The sequence below is a fragment of the Cottoperca gobio genome, chromosome 9 (assembly GCF_900634415.1).
Source record: "Cottoperca gobio chromosome 9, fCotGob3.1, whole genome shotgun sequence".
Classification (NCBI taxonomy): domain Eukaryota; kingdom Metazoa; phylum Chordata; class Actinopteri; order Perciformes; family Bovichtidae; genus Cottoperca; species Cottoperca gobio.
In genome coordinates, this window is record NC_041363.1 from 23,423,677 (window position 1) to 23,442,160 (window position 18,484).

General features: G+C 37.8%; 1 protein-coding gene across 1 annotated transcript in view; it reads right to left on the bottom strand.

The window, feature by feature from the left end:
• LOC115013881 (protein unc-13 homolog B-like) overlaps positions 1-18,484 on the bottom strand; it is a 72,654-nt gene that overhangs the window by 50,766 nt on the left and 3,404 nt on the right. The window contains exon 2 of the mRNA XM_029440434.1: positions 3,670-3,699. Within this exon, the coding sequence (XP_029296294.1) occupies positions 3,670-3,699 (30 nt within the window). The remainder of the gene's footprint in view (positions 1-3,669; positions 3,700-18,484) is intronic.

Genomic DNA, 18,484 nt, shown 5'->3' on the forward strand with positions numbered 1-18,484 from the left:
ACTCGTTAAGTGAACCCAGGGTTTCTCAGTCTGACTATGAGCGCGTTCACATAAGAGGGTATGCAGCGTATAATCGATAAATAAACAGGGATACGTGTGTCATCAGCAGAGTGTCATACTTCACAAATGAAGCGTAAACTACTATATTAGACAAATACGAAGAAGTTTAACACATAATCCAGGCTAAAAGTAACAAAGTTTAAACTGCCAAATGCTGTAACAACAGCTGCCAAAAATCTCCGACTGTGTCAATGTGTAAGTTAATAAATAGATGATATCACTGCCCATCTACTTCACCAGTAGATTTCGCTATAATTACATTTGAGTATTCCATCAAATGAAGGGATTGCATTAAATGTATTATAATAGAATATAAAATACTCTTGGGGAAATTATGACATTTATGATAATACTTTAGTCTAATTCTTTCAGCTGCAACCCCAGTCCCCCAGACTGTATGCATTGCCTTACGCTACTTTGCTCCGGGTACTTTTATGTATGCTGTGGGTGTTTATTAGATATGAACATAAACCTGTTGACCGCTTTGAATTATGTTATTATATTTTTTTCACAGGCGTTGCAGCTGAAAAATAAGATTATCATACGCACCATAAGAATTGGTTACATCTCAGCAACACATTAATTTAACGGAATACAAACATGTAATTATAGTCAGATACACGCCCTATATAGGGCGTGATATTATAAACGTGTTAATTTATGCAGATTGTTTGCCAGCTCTTCTTCCTGCTTTTGGCAGTATAAACGGTGTTGATTTTAGCCTGAATTATGACTTTATGTAGCCTATTACTTCTTTGCTTTATCTTATGATCCGCCCACTGAGCTGTGATTAGTCAGCTGGCGGTGCTTTTACACAAGCTGATCTCTCATCTGCAACATAACCTGCTCCAGAGAAGGTTAGGTATGCAGCATATGTTACCATGGCAATCTACCCCGGTAAGAAGTGAACCACCGTCGTAGGATTGAAAACCCAGCAGGGTTAACCCTGAAGTTACCTTGCTAACTCCAAATCCTGTTTCGTATTGCAGGCCCTTAGGTTTTCTGTTCAGTCCTTGCTGGATCCTTGTTATGTGAAGTTCTGTTTTTCCTAGCTTGTACCGAACCTTAAATTAAAGTTGCTTTCTGTTAAAGTTCCTGTTGCTTGTAGTCTCCTGTCCACCTGCTCCACTCTATATGACATGTGGCTGGTAGAAAACATATTGAATCACTTAAGTCTAGTGATAGAGAGCCAAACCTATAGCTGATACTGCCGATCGTTTTCACTGGGATAAAAATCAGTTCCCCTACACTATATTGGGATGGAAGCAGAAATCTCAGAATTGTTAGCCCGTTAGCTTTGTCTGTTCAAGATATCACAGCAATCCATCCAATAGTTGTAGGTTGGCGCACAGTTTTGGACCAACAGACTACATGACATCAACATCCTCAGTTATAGGATGGCTAAAAACAGGATGATGTGCCTTAAATCTTCTAAACTAATATAGTGACACATATACCAGACAACATCTCTCAGGGGGGTTTCAGGAGGGCTTTGGGAGACCAGCCTGTGCCCCTAGGCAACTAATCTATTGCTTTTTACTATTAAGATAAATCAGATCATGTTTCCCAAACTGGGGCATTAGAGTGGGACAAAGTCTACGAGTTGTGTCTGACCTGAAACTAATAATCATGTCACATGACAGAACTGCATTCAGAGATATACTCTCTATCACCTCCTTGACTAGGTGTTACAGCTTTGAGGGGAAAAAAGGTATATTGTAATGTTTGGACAGAGACTTCCATTCATTCCCGTATGTGTCAGAAATTTACAAGAGGACTGTAATGCAATTCAACACTGAAATAAAAACACTCCATATCATGTGGGTATTGCTCAAGCCCCCTTTTTCTCTGTGAACTTCCTAAACTACTGCAACTCCATCAAAAAGTTAAAAGTTAAAAGGAATGTATGCTGATTCTGAAAACCAGTTTCCTTTTACAGCAAACTGAGCAATTTATTTGGAATTATTATTAGTTAAATGGCATAACATTCAAAGGGAGGAAATACAGGAACTACAAAATAAATTAATTCAATTGTATTTCTACAGTGGCTCTGACTGTACGCTAGCAGAACCATCACTCATGTCCTGTTTTATGAACCCTGGGGAGACCAATGACATCTCCTCCTTCCGCTCGGAAAATCTGCTCAGAGATCGGAGGCCAGAAGCAACCAATGATGAATCATCTCCTGTATCTGGAGTCTGTCTCTGTCTCCCAAAGACACCGATGGATTTGTCTCCATCTTCTTCTTCATGCCACGATAACGCATTGTCATTTTAGGCTAGCAGGTGGCTGTTTGTCTATAATGATGTATAGATTTTTCTTCTTTCCACCTGGCTTGACTTTTCCTTTTCCCACTCGTGACTGTTGTTCTTCCCTCGTTATAGCCTGGGGAGAAGATGGTACAAACAGCTGCAGCCAACAAAAAGGTAAAAAAAAGAAAAGGAGGAAAAATAGCTGTCGGTGGATGGGATGTTCCACTTTTGACTGGCTGATGAATTGTTGATGCTTCATTCCTAAAGACGACGAACTGCTTGGAAAATATTTTCAGCTGTTCTCAGTTAAAAATCTACTGAGGACATCAAAGTGAGAGATTCAAAATCGGTCTCCGCAAGAAACACTGTACTGGGCCAGGGATAGGACACACGCAGAAACACTGAACATCTGGAGAGCACTACAGCACACTGACCAGTGGGGAAGTTCAAAGGAAGCATGACACAAGTTCTCATATCTAGATGACAAAATAGATAGCGGTTGAAGTTTGGGTTACAGTAACCAACAAAGTAATAAATAGAAGTTTTGCAGTGTGAAAGTCAGATGCTTCTGTCTCTCTCCTTAACACCTTTTGTATCACCATAACATTCATTATAAGCAAATCCAAGTTGCTTGACATAAAAACGTATACATTAAGCATTTCCCAAACAGCTGATGTGTTTTCTGATTAGAACAATGTCATATGTCATATAGGCTGGAGAAGTTTGTTATAAAAAAGTGTCTTTACTCTATAAAACATTTTCTCTTTAGTCAGGCGGGGCTTTATGAACAGCAATGTCTGTCTGTCCAACACTTTGGACCAGACTGAAATATCTCAACAACTATTTAATGGATTGCTATGACATTTTGTACAGACATTCATGGTTCCCAGATGATGAATCCTACTGACTTTGGTTAAACTGTGACTCATGAGCTTAACGTTTGTGGTTGAAAGTGAAATGTCTCGTTAGATGGATTGACATTCAACTTTACCCAGACATTCAAGTTCATGACTCCAGCACCAGCAGTATTGTTTATGTATTGGTACTGATTGAACTTCAGGCAATGAGTGGGAAGACACTTTTTTAAAATTATTATTACAGGTCTTAGACATTATATACTGTATATATCCTGAAACTGTAAATCCCTCATTTCACACATTGGAAAGTCAACAATCTCTTTGTCTAGTCTTAAGGCCACTGGCTCCTCTACTCACTGTGAAATCCCAGCTCTAGCCACATATAACAAAGATGGGAGACTGTTAATAAGAAAAAACACAGCTGTCCCTCTTATTGTAATGACCACACCACTCAATGTACAAACATCAAAAGATATTCAGTATGATGCATTTGCTCTTACCTGGAGGCCCGTGTAGTTTGGCTTTCTTCACTGGAATAGAAAAGGAGAAAAAACTGATTAGTATATTTGTTTTATTACTTTTTCTATATGCATTTTGTTGATGTCTATCTAGATAGATGGAGAACAATATGTACATTTGATCATTAATGTATTTCATTTACTTCAACTGGAGACTATCTGATTATTGTGAAATAAATAAATAAATAACTATTTGTAATAGGCCAGTAAACCGTTCAATTCAATTGACAGCATGTTAGCATGTTTGACTGTAGAAATAATCTATATCAGAAAGGATTTTTAACAAAGATTGTGACATTTTAATATTTAATGTTATTTAAAGGGTCAGTTGTGCTTCTTGGTAAGACCATTATTAAAACATAAAGCCATGTGTCTCTATTGGCACGGGGTAGTGTTTGTAATGCATATAGTCAAAATGTATTCTGTGTAAATCCACAAGCAACAAGTTGCGCAAAAGACAATGGACACAGTCTGCTAAACACATACATATTAACTATAATGTTGTTGGCGGACTGATGCATTGCTTATGATAAACATTTCACATGACAGACAGACACTTCACCTCATACTAAGGAATTGTAAATGCCTTTATATAATAGGGTAATCCCCAATTTAAACTCCAACAGTGTTATTTTTTACAGTGACACTGAATCAAATGTCTTCCTGTAATGTGAGATGGCCGCTGAGACTGCTAAACCCAAAGAGAATTATGCTAACACCAACTACTAGCACTACATAGTTTTTAGCAGATTTGTGCTGCTTATTTTGGTTGTCCCCGCTGTACCTGGACAAATAATGTATACTTTAATGTTTTATATAAAACCTTAGGCAGACATATACATGAAACCAAACTCAGACTGTAGAAGACTCTACGCCTCCTAGCACATAATTGCACGCAAAGTTAGCACTTAAGCTAGGCGGTACAGGAAGTAGAGCATTGCAGCATTGTTGGAGACAACACCAGAGTTAAAATAATAGTGAATTTTAAACTTACATTCATTAGGTGGATAGAAGCACGTCTCTAAATGAAGGATACATTTGCTACGTTTCTGTTAAATGTTTAAATTAGGGTTGTCAAATTAGTGCGTTAATTTCGATTAATTAATCACAGAATATATATATATATATATATATATATATATATATATATATATATATATATATATATATAAACTGAGCGACCCGTCTCGTCATCTCTCGATCAGGCGTTCAGACGCAGAATGAGTCGGTCTACCTGAGACACATTAACAACTCCATCACGAAATGTATTGCAATGGACTGCAGGGGGTTAAGGCTTTACAGATGGCGTCAAATAACACAACTTTTAAGCCGCCACAATATATTGTTTATTGTGTAATGAAAGATGTTATGCCAGATTTGAAATTAAACTTTATGTCAAACTGTTGGTCTGTGTTGTCTAAGATATTTGTGACAAACAAGATATTGGTGAAATAGTATTGAAATAAAAGACATGTTGACCAGTTTATAATGCTATTCATTGATTCACTCATCTTCCAAAGCCTTTTAAATATTTTGAAATGCTTCTCACAGCAAATATCGATATATGCGATTCATTTAGATTAATTAATCACAAAGCATGTAATTGTAATTGTAATTGCCCTTGTTTAAATAGTTCCTTCTTTGCTAACACATTAGCCATAGCCATTTAGGCAGATAGTATTTCATGATGGCTTCATTGCACTGCAATAATTGCTTGAGCAGAGCCCTCGTTAATGTTAGTAGGTCCACCTGTGCTTATGTTTTGTAAGAAAAAGATTTTCAGACTTTTAACAGGAAAGACGGGGTAAAAAAAGGTAAACAAAGCAAACATGTTGGTCGAATTCAAAATAGGAAGTCTACCTGGCTTGGGTCCTACCATCATACCAAGACCACTGCACTTTGATCTGGATTTTTATATTCTACTAAATTAGCCTATATTTTGTGGCATATTCTATATTAATATGTATAATTTGTATATATTGTGAGTGGTATATACATATATATAACAATACTGTATATTTCTTATATTTTGTAGTCACCATAATGTTGCACTACTAGACTCTTATTTGCACAGCTTCCTTCACAATGCTCCAGTCATATAATGTACAGTATGGCCTAAGCATTGTAATGTGTATAATATACAGTATATTGATTGAATGTTATTTACTTACTTTTCTTATGTTTCTGTATTTATTATTTCTAATAGCGCTTCGTCTGTTTCCTACCTCTTCAGACTGTTTCTTGTAACACTGTAATGTGAATAGTTGTGGAGATCCATCTTACCTTCAAATGAAAGAAGAGATATGCGTCTTTTTTTGTGCAAAAACTTTTGTTTGGGTTCATTTACAGTGCCCTCCAGAATTATTGGCACCCTTTTAGTAGAAGTGAGCAAAACAGGCTGTAAAATGTATTTTATTGTTTATAGTCTTGGCCTTTCATTCAAAATATTCACAAAAATCTAACCTTTTAAAATTGTTGAAAGTAAAAATAAATGTTGACTTTGAATAAATATCTTTCTCCAAAACATATGTGCCACAATTATTGGCACCCCTAGAAAATCCTATGATAAAAATCTAACTGAAGTATATTTACAGTCATATCTTACATCTTTAGGTTCACCTGTTTGATTAGGAACTCTTAAGTGGTCAACCATGACTTCCTGTTTCACTGGGATATTAATATGAGGTGACACAGGCCAAAATTCTCTTTGTCATTCTTCACTATGGGAAAGACCCGAGAACACAGTGATGATCTGCGACGAAAAGTTGTTGAGCTGCACAAATTAGGAAATGGATATAAGAAAATCTTCAAGCAGTTGAAAATGCCCATTTCCACTAGAGGGCAATAATTAAGAAGCTTAAAGCAACAGGAGATGTTAAGAATCAGCCTGGAAGAGGACGTGTGTGTACATTGACGCCACACACCATGAGGAGGATGGTTCCTCTGGTAAAATAATCTCCAAGGATCACAGCTGGAGAATTGCAGAGGTTTCTTGAGTCTTGGGGTCAGAAAGTCTCCAAAACGACCATCAGACACCACCTACATCACCACAAGTTGTTTGGGAGGGTTGCCAGAAAAAAGCCATTGCTGTCAAATAACAACAAACTAACAACTAACCTCTGCCCGGAAGCTTAAAATGGGCCGTGGTTGGACCTTCCAGCAGGACAATGATCCAAAGCACACCTCAAAATCTACACAACAATGGTTTACTGACCACAGAATAAAGGTTTTGCTATGGCCATCACAGTCCCCGAACCTAAATCCTATAGAAAATGTGTGGGATGAGCTGAAGAGGAAAGTCCACAAGCGTCAACCTCTGAATCTGAAGGATCTGAAGGATTATGTGGAAGAATGGTCTCAGATCCCGTGCCATGTGTTCACCAACCTCATCAGGCATTACAGGAGAAGACTCAGCTGTAATCCTGGCAAAGGAGGCTGCACAAAATATTAAATGAAGGGGTGCCAATAATTGTGGCACACATGTTTTGGAGAAAAATATTTATTCAAAGTCAACATTTATTTTTTCTTTCAATAATTTTACTTCAGTGAAAAGGTCAGATGTTTGTGAATATTTTGAATGAAAGGCCAAGACGTTAAACAATAAAAGACATTTTACAGCCTGTTTTGCAAATGTTTACTACAGGGGTGCCAATAATTCTGGAGAGCACTGTAACTTGCCTTTTGCATTTGCACAACAGAAACTAATGTGAAAATGTTCTTGACAGTGTTACTCAAAAATGCAAACTAATCATTTCTTGTTGAGAGTGTAAAATATTGTTGGCCTCCAAAGGCAGGCATGACAAAATAAAGTTTTGAAACCACTGCTATAACGAATTTGCTTTAAGCTAGCATTGCATTTGGAGAGAGGACATAGTGATTATGTTTTGTGGACAAAATAAATATCAAAAATAATATTGTGAAACTTTAGGATTCTTTAAAGTAAGTAAGTAAACTGCATTTAGTATAGCACCTTTTATAGAATTTTTTTTTTTAAAGTAAAAGAAACATCATCAGACAGTCGATAAACAGCAATATAAAGAAATACTTAAAACAACAGCACAGAGATCTCACACACTTGAAATGCCAGAGTGTCTTGAAATGCCAATGTGTGCTGGGCCTTAGGCTAAGAAGCGAGTCACTGATGCAATTAACAATGTAATTAATCCCCCAGGAGATGTGTTATAGTCATTGTACTATGCAGAAGTATAACATGTATTGCCTTTTAAGGTAATTTAGTTATTTAAATTAGGTTTCAATGCTTATTCTCAGTATGGGAGATCAATATGTTAATTCAATCAAAGCCTAAAAGTGTGCGATGTGATAAGAAAGAGAGACACGGAGAGAGAGGGAGAGATCGTTAATAGGTAATTTGTCTTACGCTGTCAGTACAGCTTGCCTTGTGTGTCACTCGTGCGAGCTTGGCGGAGGCTCGTTGAGTCGAGTGCCAATTGGGCTCTGACAATACCTGTGTGAATGGCCTGACACTGTGAAAGAGACTCACAATGATGCTACAGAGAGTCTCGAGTCACAGAGAGAAGAGCCCTAGAGAACTGGTTTTAAATATGTAAGATTAACATTACACACAAACACAGTAGCACTGCTGTATGTATTGTCTGCAAACTATAAATAGCCTTCTGTAACTCAATGCAATCTCATATTGAGCATTTATTTTGTCTTTCTGAAAAAGTTGAATGTGTTTCTGGTGTTTACTTTTCATATTCTAAGATAAATGAGCATCAACTGCAACACGTCCTATTAGACGTTAAAACCTGCCCTGGTGGCCTTGAAAAGAAAAAAGTATGACCAAAAGGAAGATATACTGTATATATGCATATAAATACCAAACAAAGGTTTAAGAGGCCAGATTGAATGTTTCTAATGCCTTTTTTTAAACACCAAGTGAGCAGTCTCACCATATTTTTACATTATAGGTCATTTAGCAGACGCTCTTATCCAGAGCGATTTACAGTGAACTAACTACAAGGACAGTCTCCCTGGAGCAACTCAGGGTTAAGTACCTTGCTCAGGGGTGCAATGGTGGCAGCCCTGGTACTGGTGTTATATTTGGAAGCTGTACCACTAGGCCATCACGACCACCACCCATACTATTACTAATACATATTTCTAGTGGGAAACAGGATCTTCTAAAAGAAAGGCAGTGGAAGATCTGATATAGGAGGGTGCTAGGTTATGTAAGGCTTTATGAACAAGTAAAATTACTTTAATGCATTACCCCACTTAAATTTTAAAGTATTGTGTATCAGTCAAAAGGATGGCTGCATTATTCTGAATTTCAATAAAAAGAGAGTTGCCGTAATCTAAGACACCATTAATAAGAGCATGTGTCAGCATTTTAGCATTGTCTAAAAAATAAAGAGATTATGTTTTTGTGATGTTATTAACATGGGAAATAAAATCTAGATTAGAAAGCACTAGGGCTGTCTGCCGAAACAGAGATATACAATTGTGTACCATCTGTGTAATCGTGATATTTGACACCATGTTCACTAACAATGTTTCCTAGAAGGAGCACATATAAAGGAAAAAGAACAGGGCCTAGACCGCTTCCTGGAGAAACACCGTAATCAATATCAAATGTGTGACACAAAATCACCTAAACTATCAAAAAGCTTTCTTCCTGACAAGTATGAACAAAACCAGCCGAGCACTGCAGCAGGGAGACCGACCCATTCACAAAGTCTATTGATTAAAATGCCAAGATCAATTGTATCAAATTGCTATAATAAATAAAAAGCTGTAAAGTTTTGTGAGGGGCAGGCGAACATGGATTGGGTGAGTGGAGTGAACAACATGGTTCAGTCCTTAGAGACACTATATATTGTTACATATTTACTTTGTCCAATGTCTACAAGCTGTTCATGGGGCCAAACGTGTAAAGTGTGTGAGAGTAATCTCAAAACTGTTGTGTCTCTTGTCGGTTATGTTAACTGTATTCGTGTTCATGTTTAGTGTTAAATCAGGCTTTTGTTAGTCTGTGGTTGTCATGTGCACTTTGTGTAGTTAGATTCACTCATGTCTAGTCCTGTTTTATTTTTTACTTGCCTTTTATCCCTCTTTCCAGATACCTTTACTTCCTTCCTTGTTGTCATTGTCTGCCCCGCCCCTGATTGTTCCTTCACAAAAACCTGTTTAAATTCCTCTCACACTAAAGCAAGGAGTTGTGTAAGAAAACGGTACCGTTTGAGGCTACTTACGGTTTGTTATGGCAAATTGATGGTTTACATTTGTTGTGTGGTTTTATTGATCTCAGGGTGGCAATTAATGTATTTTGGTAGAGAATAAGGTCAGACTTTGAGCAGCGTCACTGAAGCTGGATGTGCTGTCTAGTTTTAGTTTGTGTTGAGATGTTTTACAAGCCCCTTGAGAGGATTTCTTTTTATCTCAGCAGCACAAACTTGTGACTTTATTACATCCTTTCTGCTCTGTCACTGTGTAAATAAAATAGTCCTGCACAAACATCATGTTCTCTGCAAATAAAGGAAAGAATGGGTCTGGAGAACAGCAACGTAAAGTCACATCAATCACTTTTAAGTCAAATGATGAACTTACTCAGTGTTTCAGTCCTATAACTCTGAACCACAGCAGACAATAAAAACGACTGATGTTTGTTTGCCAGAGTGATCATCACCTACTGAAGATGAATGCTTTTTTTCTTTGGCCGTCTTATTACTGAACTGGCATTAAAATACACACTTTCTGTTGGCTTTTTTCTTTTTTTTTATAGTGTGACGATTATCATTCTACAGTGAGAGAGATAGCTATCAAGTGTCGCGCTCCAGTCTGATATAACGCATCACGCAACATCTTTTGAGCATGAAGTTTGTTGTGCTGGTTACACATTATCAAGCAGCACATCAAAACCAAAAGGACGGAATCAGAAGACAAAGTTGTTTGCTTGCAATTTCATGTAAGACGTGTATGTTCATGTTTGACAAATGTGAAATGTGTCTATTATTCCACGTGGGCTGGGCAATCAATAAATAACAAATTAAACAAACGGTACCTCCGACAGTACCATTGTTTTCCGACACAAACTACATTTTTGTTTGGCCCTACGAAATAAATCTGCATCCACTTAAAAATACTTTATTATGCATTTATCATTTTTCCCGTTCCAAAGTCTGCATAGGCATCTAGTTTAGTAGTAGTCAGAATGGTGCGTTCATGTGCAGTTGTATAGCCGGGAACTTCCTTAACTCAGCTTGTGGATCCAATGATATTTTGCGACCGCCATGAATACATTCTAAACCCACGAGAAACACTGCAACACACATGGATATTACTAATACTAATAGGTTTGATATTACCTATCATTATTTTCTATTGTTATTGTTGAATTTTCTTGCGTTTTATATTTTATATTGCTCTGTACATGTTAGTTGTGAGTTTACTTGTAATGAAATGTACGTTATTAATATAATTGCCTGACCTTGTTTAATGTGTTTGGTTGCATAATTGTTAACAAAACTGTCAAATTAATTCCATTTCATCCTCTTTTTTGATTTCACACTGATCAACAGAAGAAAAAAAAAAATATATATATATATATATATATATATAAATGAACAATAATTAATTATCTGTCCAGTGGATTTATACAATGGAACATAACAGCAAGTTGCAGTCATTCTGTTACAGAAAATAACCCAAAGGTCAGTGTCATATTTCAGTACTAGCAGAGGTCAGCATCCCTCTGGACCACAGGCAGGGCGAGCCTGATCAGAGGTTGTAAAGCAGGCCACATATCAGACACGTGTCCACCAGAGTGATTGTATGAGAGGATGCGTGCTGCTGGTGACCGAGTGTTTGGCTGGTGGGATAATCTCTCCGAGCTAATGCCTTAAGCAGGGCTGAAATCTACCAGACCCTGCTGTATTGCACTGTATTGAATAACAAGGAGAATGGACCATGTAGGAAAGCAGAAACAACGTTTGACTAGCAAGAATTAAGAGAAGTTATTTTTTGACCTTTTGGAGCATCCAAAGATATTTTTAACCCGTCATAAAGTAAAGATATTCAGGAAAATGGAGGATGGAAAACAAAATACTGATGTTCATAGGATAAGTCATGGATTGAACCTGCTGCTGCCAAGCTGTACTGTATGAGAATTATTATGTCATACACAGATGTGTATTATCTACATGCTACAGATGGCCAACGATTAATATTTTTTACAAAAGACTTACGATTTAATACGCTTCCGGCTGAAGTTACGGTTGTTTCTATTCACAATACACTGGGCTGTGTCATTGCATAATGTGACTTTTTATCTTGATGATTTGAGGTTTTAGTGATTTATTAGTTGAATTTCAAACATTAGTCAAACAACAAAATTAGGAGGAGGCTTTAAGGTCATCAATCAGCTTAGCACTACTTCTACTTCACTACTTCTTACTTCTTCTACTTCATCTGTATGCTGACAGGGTGAGTCAGCACCATGTGAAATGGAAACAGAGAGACACACGCACACACGCACACACACACACACACACACACACACACACACACACACACACACACACACACACACACCAAGAGGAAGTGAAGACAATTCTCCTAACTTGTGAATTGTTTTAAAAAGAAAATTCAGTTTTATTAGAACTTTGGTCTTATTTCACTAAAATACGGTAAAAAGCTTACCGGTCAAGAAACACAGGCAAAAAGTCGATCAGACAAGTTGTTTAGAACAAGTTTAGCCATGCATGCACCACTACGACAAGCATGGCAGGTTAAAGTTGAACCAGGAAGTTGGTCTGTAAATTGTAACATTTACACGGGTAAAGATTTTACTGTTTGCCTTCTTTCCTCTTCCAATTAAGTTTGGCTAACCTAAAGGTGTATTCACAACCAGTCTGATCATGTGGATGACACCTTCAGACATCTTTTTAGTGATGTTGCAACGTGAGAACGAAGCCAGTTGATTAACTGATGGACTAGTAGTGGTAGCAGGACACCACCCAGGACTGAATCCCGGTACGGCCGATGGACTGCTGCACGGCATAGAGGATGTTCACACTGTATCATTCTGTATCATATCGTGCTTCTATTGACACATTACGCACACACAAAGTTTAATCCCATCTAGACCGCAGTGATTGTTTTATAGAAATCTTATAAACCTTTGTTTTACTGCGTAATCTTTCGTTGAACATAACAACGTTCTTGCTCCGAGACTTTTATTTTTAAAACACACTACAAGTGCTCACAGCACGTCATGCCACAGTCTTGTCCAGCCAGTGTTTCTTTTCTCAAAATCAGCAACTGGTTACTATTGTAATGAGTCCGTCCACAAATAGCCAACATAACATATAGCCAGCACAAGATTTATGCACCACAACAGCTAAACATTGACCACTGCCAACAGCAAATACAGATGTTTGGCCGATAATCCATCTATGCAACAGCAAACCATGTCCAAATTCTTCACAAGGCTAACAGCCATTCCTATAGACTGTAATTATAGCCTGATTGTGAAGAAATAATCACAGTTAAGTTATTACTGTACAAAGCCATAATGATTATATGTCATTTCCACTGTGTTAGATCGAAGCTCCAACTGCGACGACTTAATGGCTGCTCTGGAGGCTCGGGTTTGATCTCTTTGAAGTGACGTGTGAAAGTGCGGCTTTGAAGCTCAAGGGTGGAAATAACCTCTCAGTGGTGAATTAAAGATGATTTTTATCCTATGAAGCCTCACACCCTCACAGAGAGATAACACACTAGCTTGTTCAGCGGAAGACTACCTTGCTGAAACCAGGCCACATACAGTCATTCATACATTTCACTGATTCAACCAGCTTTCTTCCATAAAGGGGTTTAATGATCGAATGGTTGTGTTCAAAGTTCAAGTTTAAATGCAGCGACTTCCTCCAACATAGTTAAACTGTTGAAACTATTTGCAGGAGTGACTAATAATGAATGAGCAGGTATAATGTTTACCATGTTCACTATCTTAGTTTTGCATATTAGCATGCAAACCAAAACAAAACAACAAGGCAACAACAACAAAAGTCAGTGCATCACCAAAGTTACTATAGTTCATCCTGTGGGGAACATAAATGTCTGAACGAAGATTCATGGTAATCCATCCAATAGCTGTGAAGACATTTCACTCAAAACCACAAATGTCAGCCTCATGGTGGCGCTAGACAAAACATCAGGGGATCACTAAAGTCTGGAGGATTCATCATCTGAGGACCATGAATGTCTCTAACAAAATTTAGGCCAGTCCATCCAGTTGTCCCATGACTGACTATCCATGGAGCGATGCCACTGGCTTCATGGATATATACTCTACTGTACACCTGTGTATATAAGGGGTGGCAAATGTTGGGTTTTTGAGTCACTAAATCCCTTCCAGCTGTTCTGATGTTGACCCTTAATCTCTTGATTTCCTCGTACAGGAAATGGATTTTCCATGCAGGTTTTAATAAAGTAAAACATTACCTATTAGGCATCAATTTAATCTTTTGTTCTTCACTCAGCAGTAGATCTGAAAGGCTCAGCAGGCAGACAGGCGTAGACCTGATCAGTGTCATTACAAGAGGCCAGACAGGGGATCTATTTTTAGCCCCGGTCCTTCGACTCACGGTGGGATGGAGTGTGTGGAGGTTGTCAACCTGGTGGCCATGTCATTAACACCCTCTCACTTCCATTAAACAACATCCTCTACAGGCCTCGCCAAGCCAACATAATAAATACAACTACTGTGGATCTGTGTGTGTGTAGGTCAACATGCTACTGTCAATCTTAACCCTTTGCTGACAGTGAAGTTATTTATACAGTCTGGTTCCTAATTGTCAGTTCACAAAAAAAGAAGAAATAAACTGTGTAATACTACTAATGCCACCAAGCATCCTAAAACCGAAGCAACTGACAGGCATGTGTTGAGACGCCAACACAGAACTGTATAGTGGAGGATGTATCGGCTGAAATGATCTTATAATAGATACTTTGGTTTTGACGTTAAGTGTTAATTACAAAGAAATTGCAGTATAAAAAAAGAAGGATATGTTAGAGGTAATTGAAAACAGTGTCACCGTCACCATTTTGTATCCACCAGGAGCACTAACAAGTTTATTTGTTTCTACTGTAATATTACCTGCTCAGTACATATCCTGGTCACAACTTTCACAAAAACAGTTTTCTGTTATGTGTTTTTGTAAAATAATTATCACCTTGCAGTTGTATGCCTCTGCCAACCAGTCAATTTGCAGTTTATATCAATGTCTGTCCAATGTCATCACTTCCATCATTTTATCCTATTAGACAATTGTGTGAAATTGTCATAATTAGCATATGAATATTTGAGTGTTTTGTGAGGTCACGTCGACGTTTGACCACCAAATTTTAATCAGTTTATCTTTTGTGTATCTTTTTTGTTTGTGCCAAATCTGAAGAATTTCCTTCCAGGCGTTCCTGAAATATCGCGTTTACGAGAATGGGACACGTACAGACGTATGGATGGACAGACAACTCGAACACTGAAAAAAATAATATCAGCTGAAATATTGGCATGGGATCTTTTATTAAACTCACAAATATCAATATCGGTGTCAGCCTCATATAGCCAGTATCGTTCTGGCTTTGTTATGTTTAATGATGTGAAGCACTAGAACAAGACCAACTAACAACTGTTGTGCTTGGTCTTTCCTTTTTTACCTGCATTGCAAAGCATCTCATTCTTGTCTTGTACCTAAGAACTCCTTTTGTCACCCTACTACTTACCCAAACCCAAAAAATCTTCATCAGCAGTTTGTCCAATTATTTTCTTATTATATATATATATATATATATATATATATATATATATATATATATATATATATATATATATATATATATATATATATATATATATAAATATATATATATATTCAAAAAAGAATGGCCTCTGTACTTGCTTGATTTTTTGTTGGCTTACATTTAGTAATTTTTTGATACAATCATGCTTTTATGAGCCATTTGAGGCCTAAAAAGTAAGGCATGTAAGATAATAAACTCTGAAAAAGAAATCAGGTTTACTTTCCGATGATTATCCTCCATCTCCGTGTCTCAGGGTGGTTATAATATATGGTAGCATGTATATCTCACATCACTCTGCATAATCACAAATTACCAGAGATTTTCCCCCTGCTGTGTCCCTGCTTCACAGCAATAATGAGCCAATTAGTGACACCTCAAGAGTGAGAGACTCGCGGGGAGGGGGTGCTGGGATGGGGCTTCATGGATGATGACATGACCGCAGACAAAAATCAAAAAGTCATAATCATAACCTTCTTCACTGTGTATCTATATTAACTCTGAAACAACATTGCATAGTATGCTTTCATTACATTTACTTCCTCAGTACTTCATGGGTTGTTTACCACAGCTACAGCTGAAGCAGTTAGTTGACAAATCAAACAGTGGATCCACAATAATCATTTGCTAATTTTCTTTGTTTAAGCAAAAATGACAGAATCTGACAGTCAACATCCCCTAAAACTTAAACTCTGCAGAAAAGTGACAAAGATGATTCCTGCCCTTCAAACCGAACCAGTGTCCTAATTCTTACTTTGCCCTTTTGAAAACCTAATCTAAATGGCTTCTCCCAAAGAAAAAGAACACACACACACACACACACACACACACACACACACACACACACACACACACACACACACACACACACACACACACACACACACACACACACACACACACACAAAATGTATACCTTCATCTCGATGTGTTTTTCATAATCCAGGTTTAACAGTTAAATGTTAAATATACTACTAATATAATTACTAGTTATTTCACAATCCGCATTTATCAAAAGGAAAAAAGAACTGTGATTGATCCCTCTGTTGTCCCGGGGCCGCTGGTAAAAAGGCACCATTACAATAGAAGGTAACAACAGATCTTATATAAAATGAATGTACACAACAACATATGTGCAAAATCAGAATATATTGACCAATAAATAATGTTACATTATAATCAATCAATGATTAAATCATGTCTCTGCATCTTAAACGTTAATAACCCTTCAAAAACGAGTTCTCAGAGATTATTGTCAACATTATTTGTGGATTTTATGTAAATAAAATGTATCTATATAAATACATAAACTTGTGATAAGTTGGTTTTATAGTTGCCCAGGACAGGATTTCCTTTGAGAGCTTGTGAAGAAGAAGTCAGGAAATTGGCCAGCAGCTAAGATTAAGTGTAAAGAGAGGCTGTCAGAGGCAGGCAGGTCTAATACCAGGAAGTGGCATTATCAGGAAAAGGAGGGAATGAGAAAAAGCAAGTATAGTCCCTGTACCACGTGAGACACACCCAGACACACAAGCATAAACACACACAGCACAAACAGTACAGCAAAAGCAGCAGATGGCCAGGGGATTATTCCCCCTCCATCCCCACCCCCCTCTGCACAGACGAGCCGCTGAAGCTTTACTCCTGTCCCGTCCTGTCATTCCAGCACAGTGTGCTGGTGTGTTTACGGACCTCGTATGTCCTCACCTACAGTCCTTACCTATTGCATCTGGTGGCCCACAAAATGCTTTCACGTATTACCTTTATGAATCCACACCCGGCCTCTGTCTAGCACGACAAAATGAAAATGTCCACTTGCATGTATTTTTAAACCCATTATTGCAGTATAATTTCTTCTAAAGCCATTTCTTAGCAGGAACCTGACTCAACACTCTGCAAATTATTCAATAGCATTACTGTATGCATTTATTCCACTGCTAATTGCCATCTAGAAATAGCTGAGTGTGGGACAGACTGAGCTATCAAGAGACTGTGTCCTCCTCAGCTTTTCATTCTGCAGCCATTCACTCTCTTCAGAGGATTGCCAGACACCATGCAGGCGCTGAGGGCCCTTCACACAACAAGGAACAAGGAATGAGGAAAAAGTATCACAGCTCTCAAGAAACAAGGATGCCACTCTTCTGGTTTGACGGCATTTCCCTCAATGAGATGGAAAGTCTGGGTTCCTTTGATCAGGGAGAGTACGACTGCTATAACAGGGATGAAAACAGAAACTCTGGTCAAATAGGTTTGTCAGTTGCCAGGAGGGTGAGGGCTCTCAAAATGTTCAATAAACTTCATATCAGGTAGATTAGCAAGACAAAAAACGTTCCCTTAACAATTGTGCACAGGTTAGCCGAACTGAAAAACAGAGACGGTCCTCCCAAGAAGAAGGTCAGAATGTCAGCATTAGTCATTTAAACTAATACCCAAAAATGACATTCGTTTACGTCAGAGGGACAAAGCCAGCGTTCAGCTGTCGTAGTATTTATAATCGGAGCAAAGGAGATATTGCGACCATATTGTAGGATTGACATTTGGTGCTTTCACAAAATACTTACACAATGAGAGTGTTGCTAAATAATAATCAGTAATGTGGATATAATGACTAAATTGTTAAAGGCAAATACTAGAACAGCTAGAACAGTTGGGTAAGTCCAGGAAATGACAGGACTTTACTGTAATGCAGCCTGTAAAACCAGGGATAGATAACACCTGTGTCCTATTACGATATCCAAAATCTAAGAAGAAATCCAGTCAAATCAACGGAGCATGTTCATATTTAAAATAACTCCATCCAAAGTCTGACTAAAACTGAAACTTACACAGTAGCTCGTAGAACTCTGAATAAGTTGGTTTCACCGCTGAACATTTGAATGTGTGTCAATACAATGCAATACCAGGATGTACGTCTATAGGGACATGATGAATAAGTTAAGCAACTCGACAAAACACAATGATGGCTCACAGTTATAAT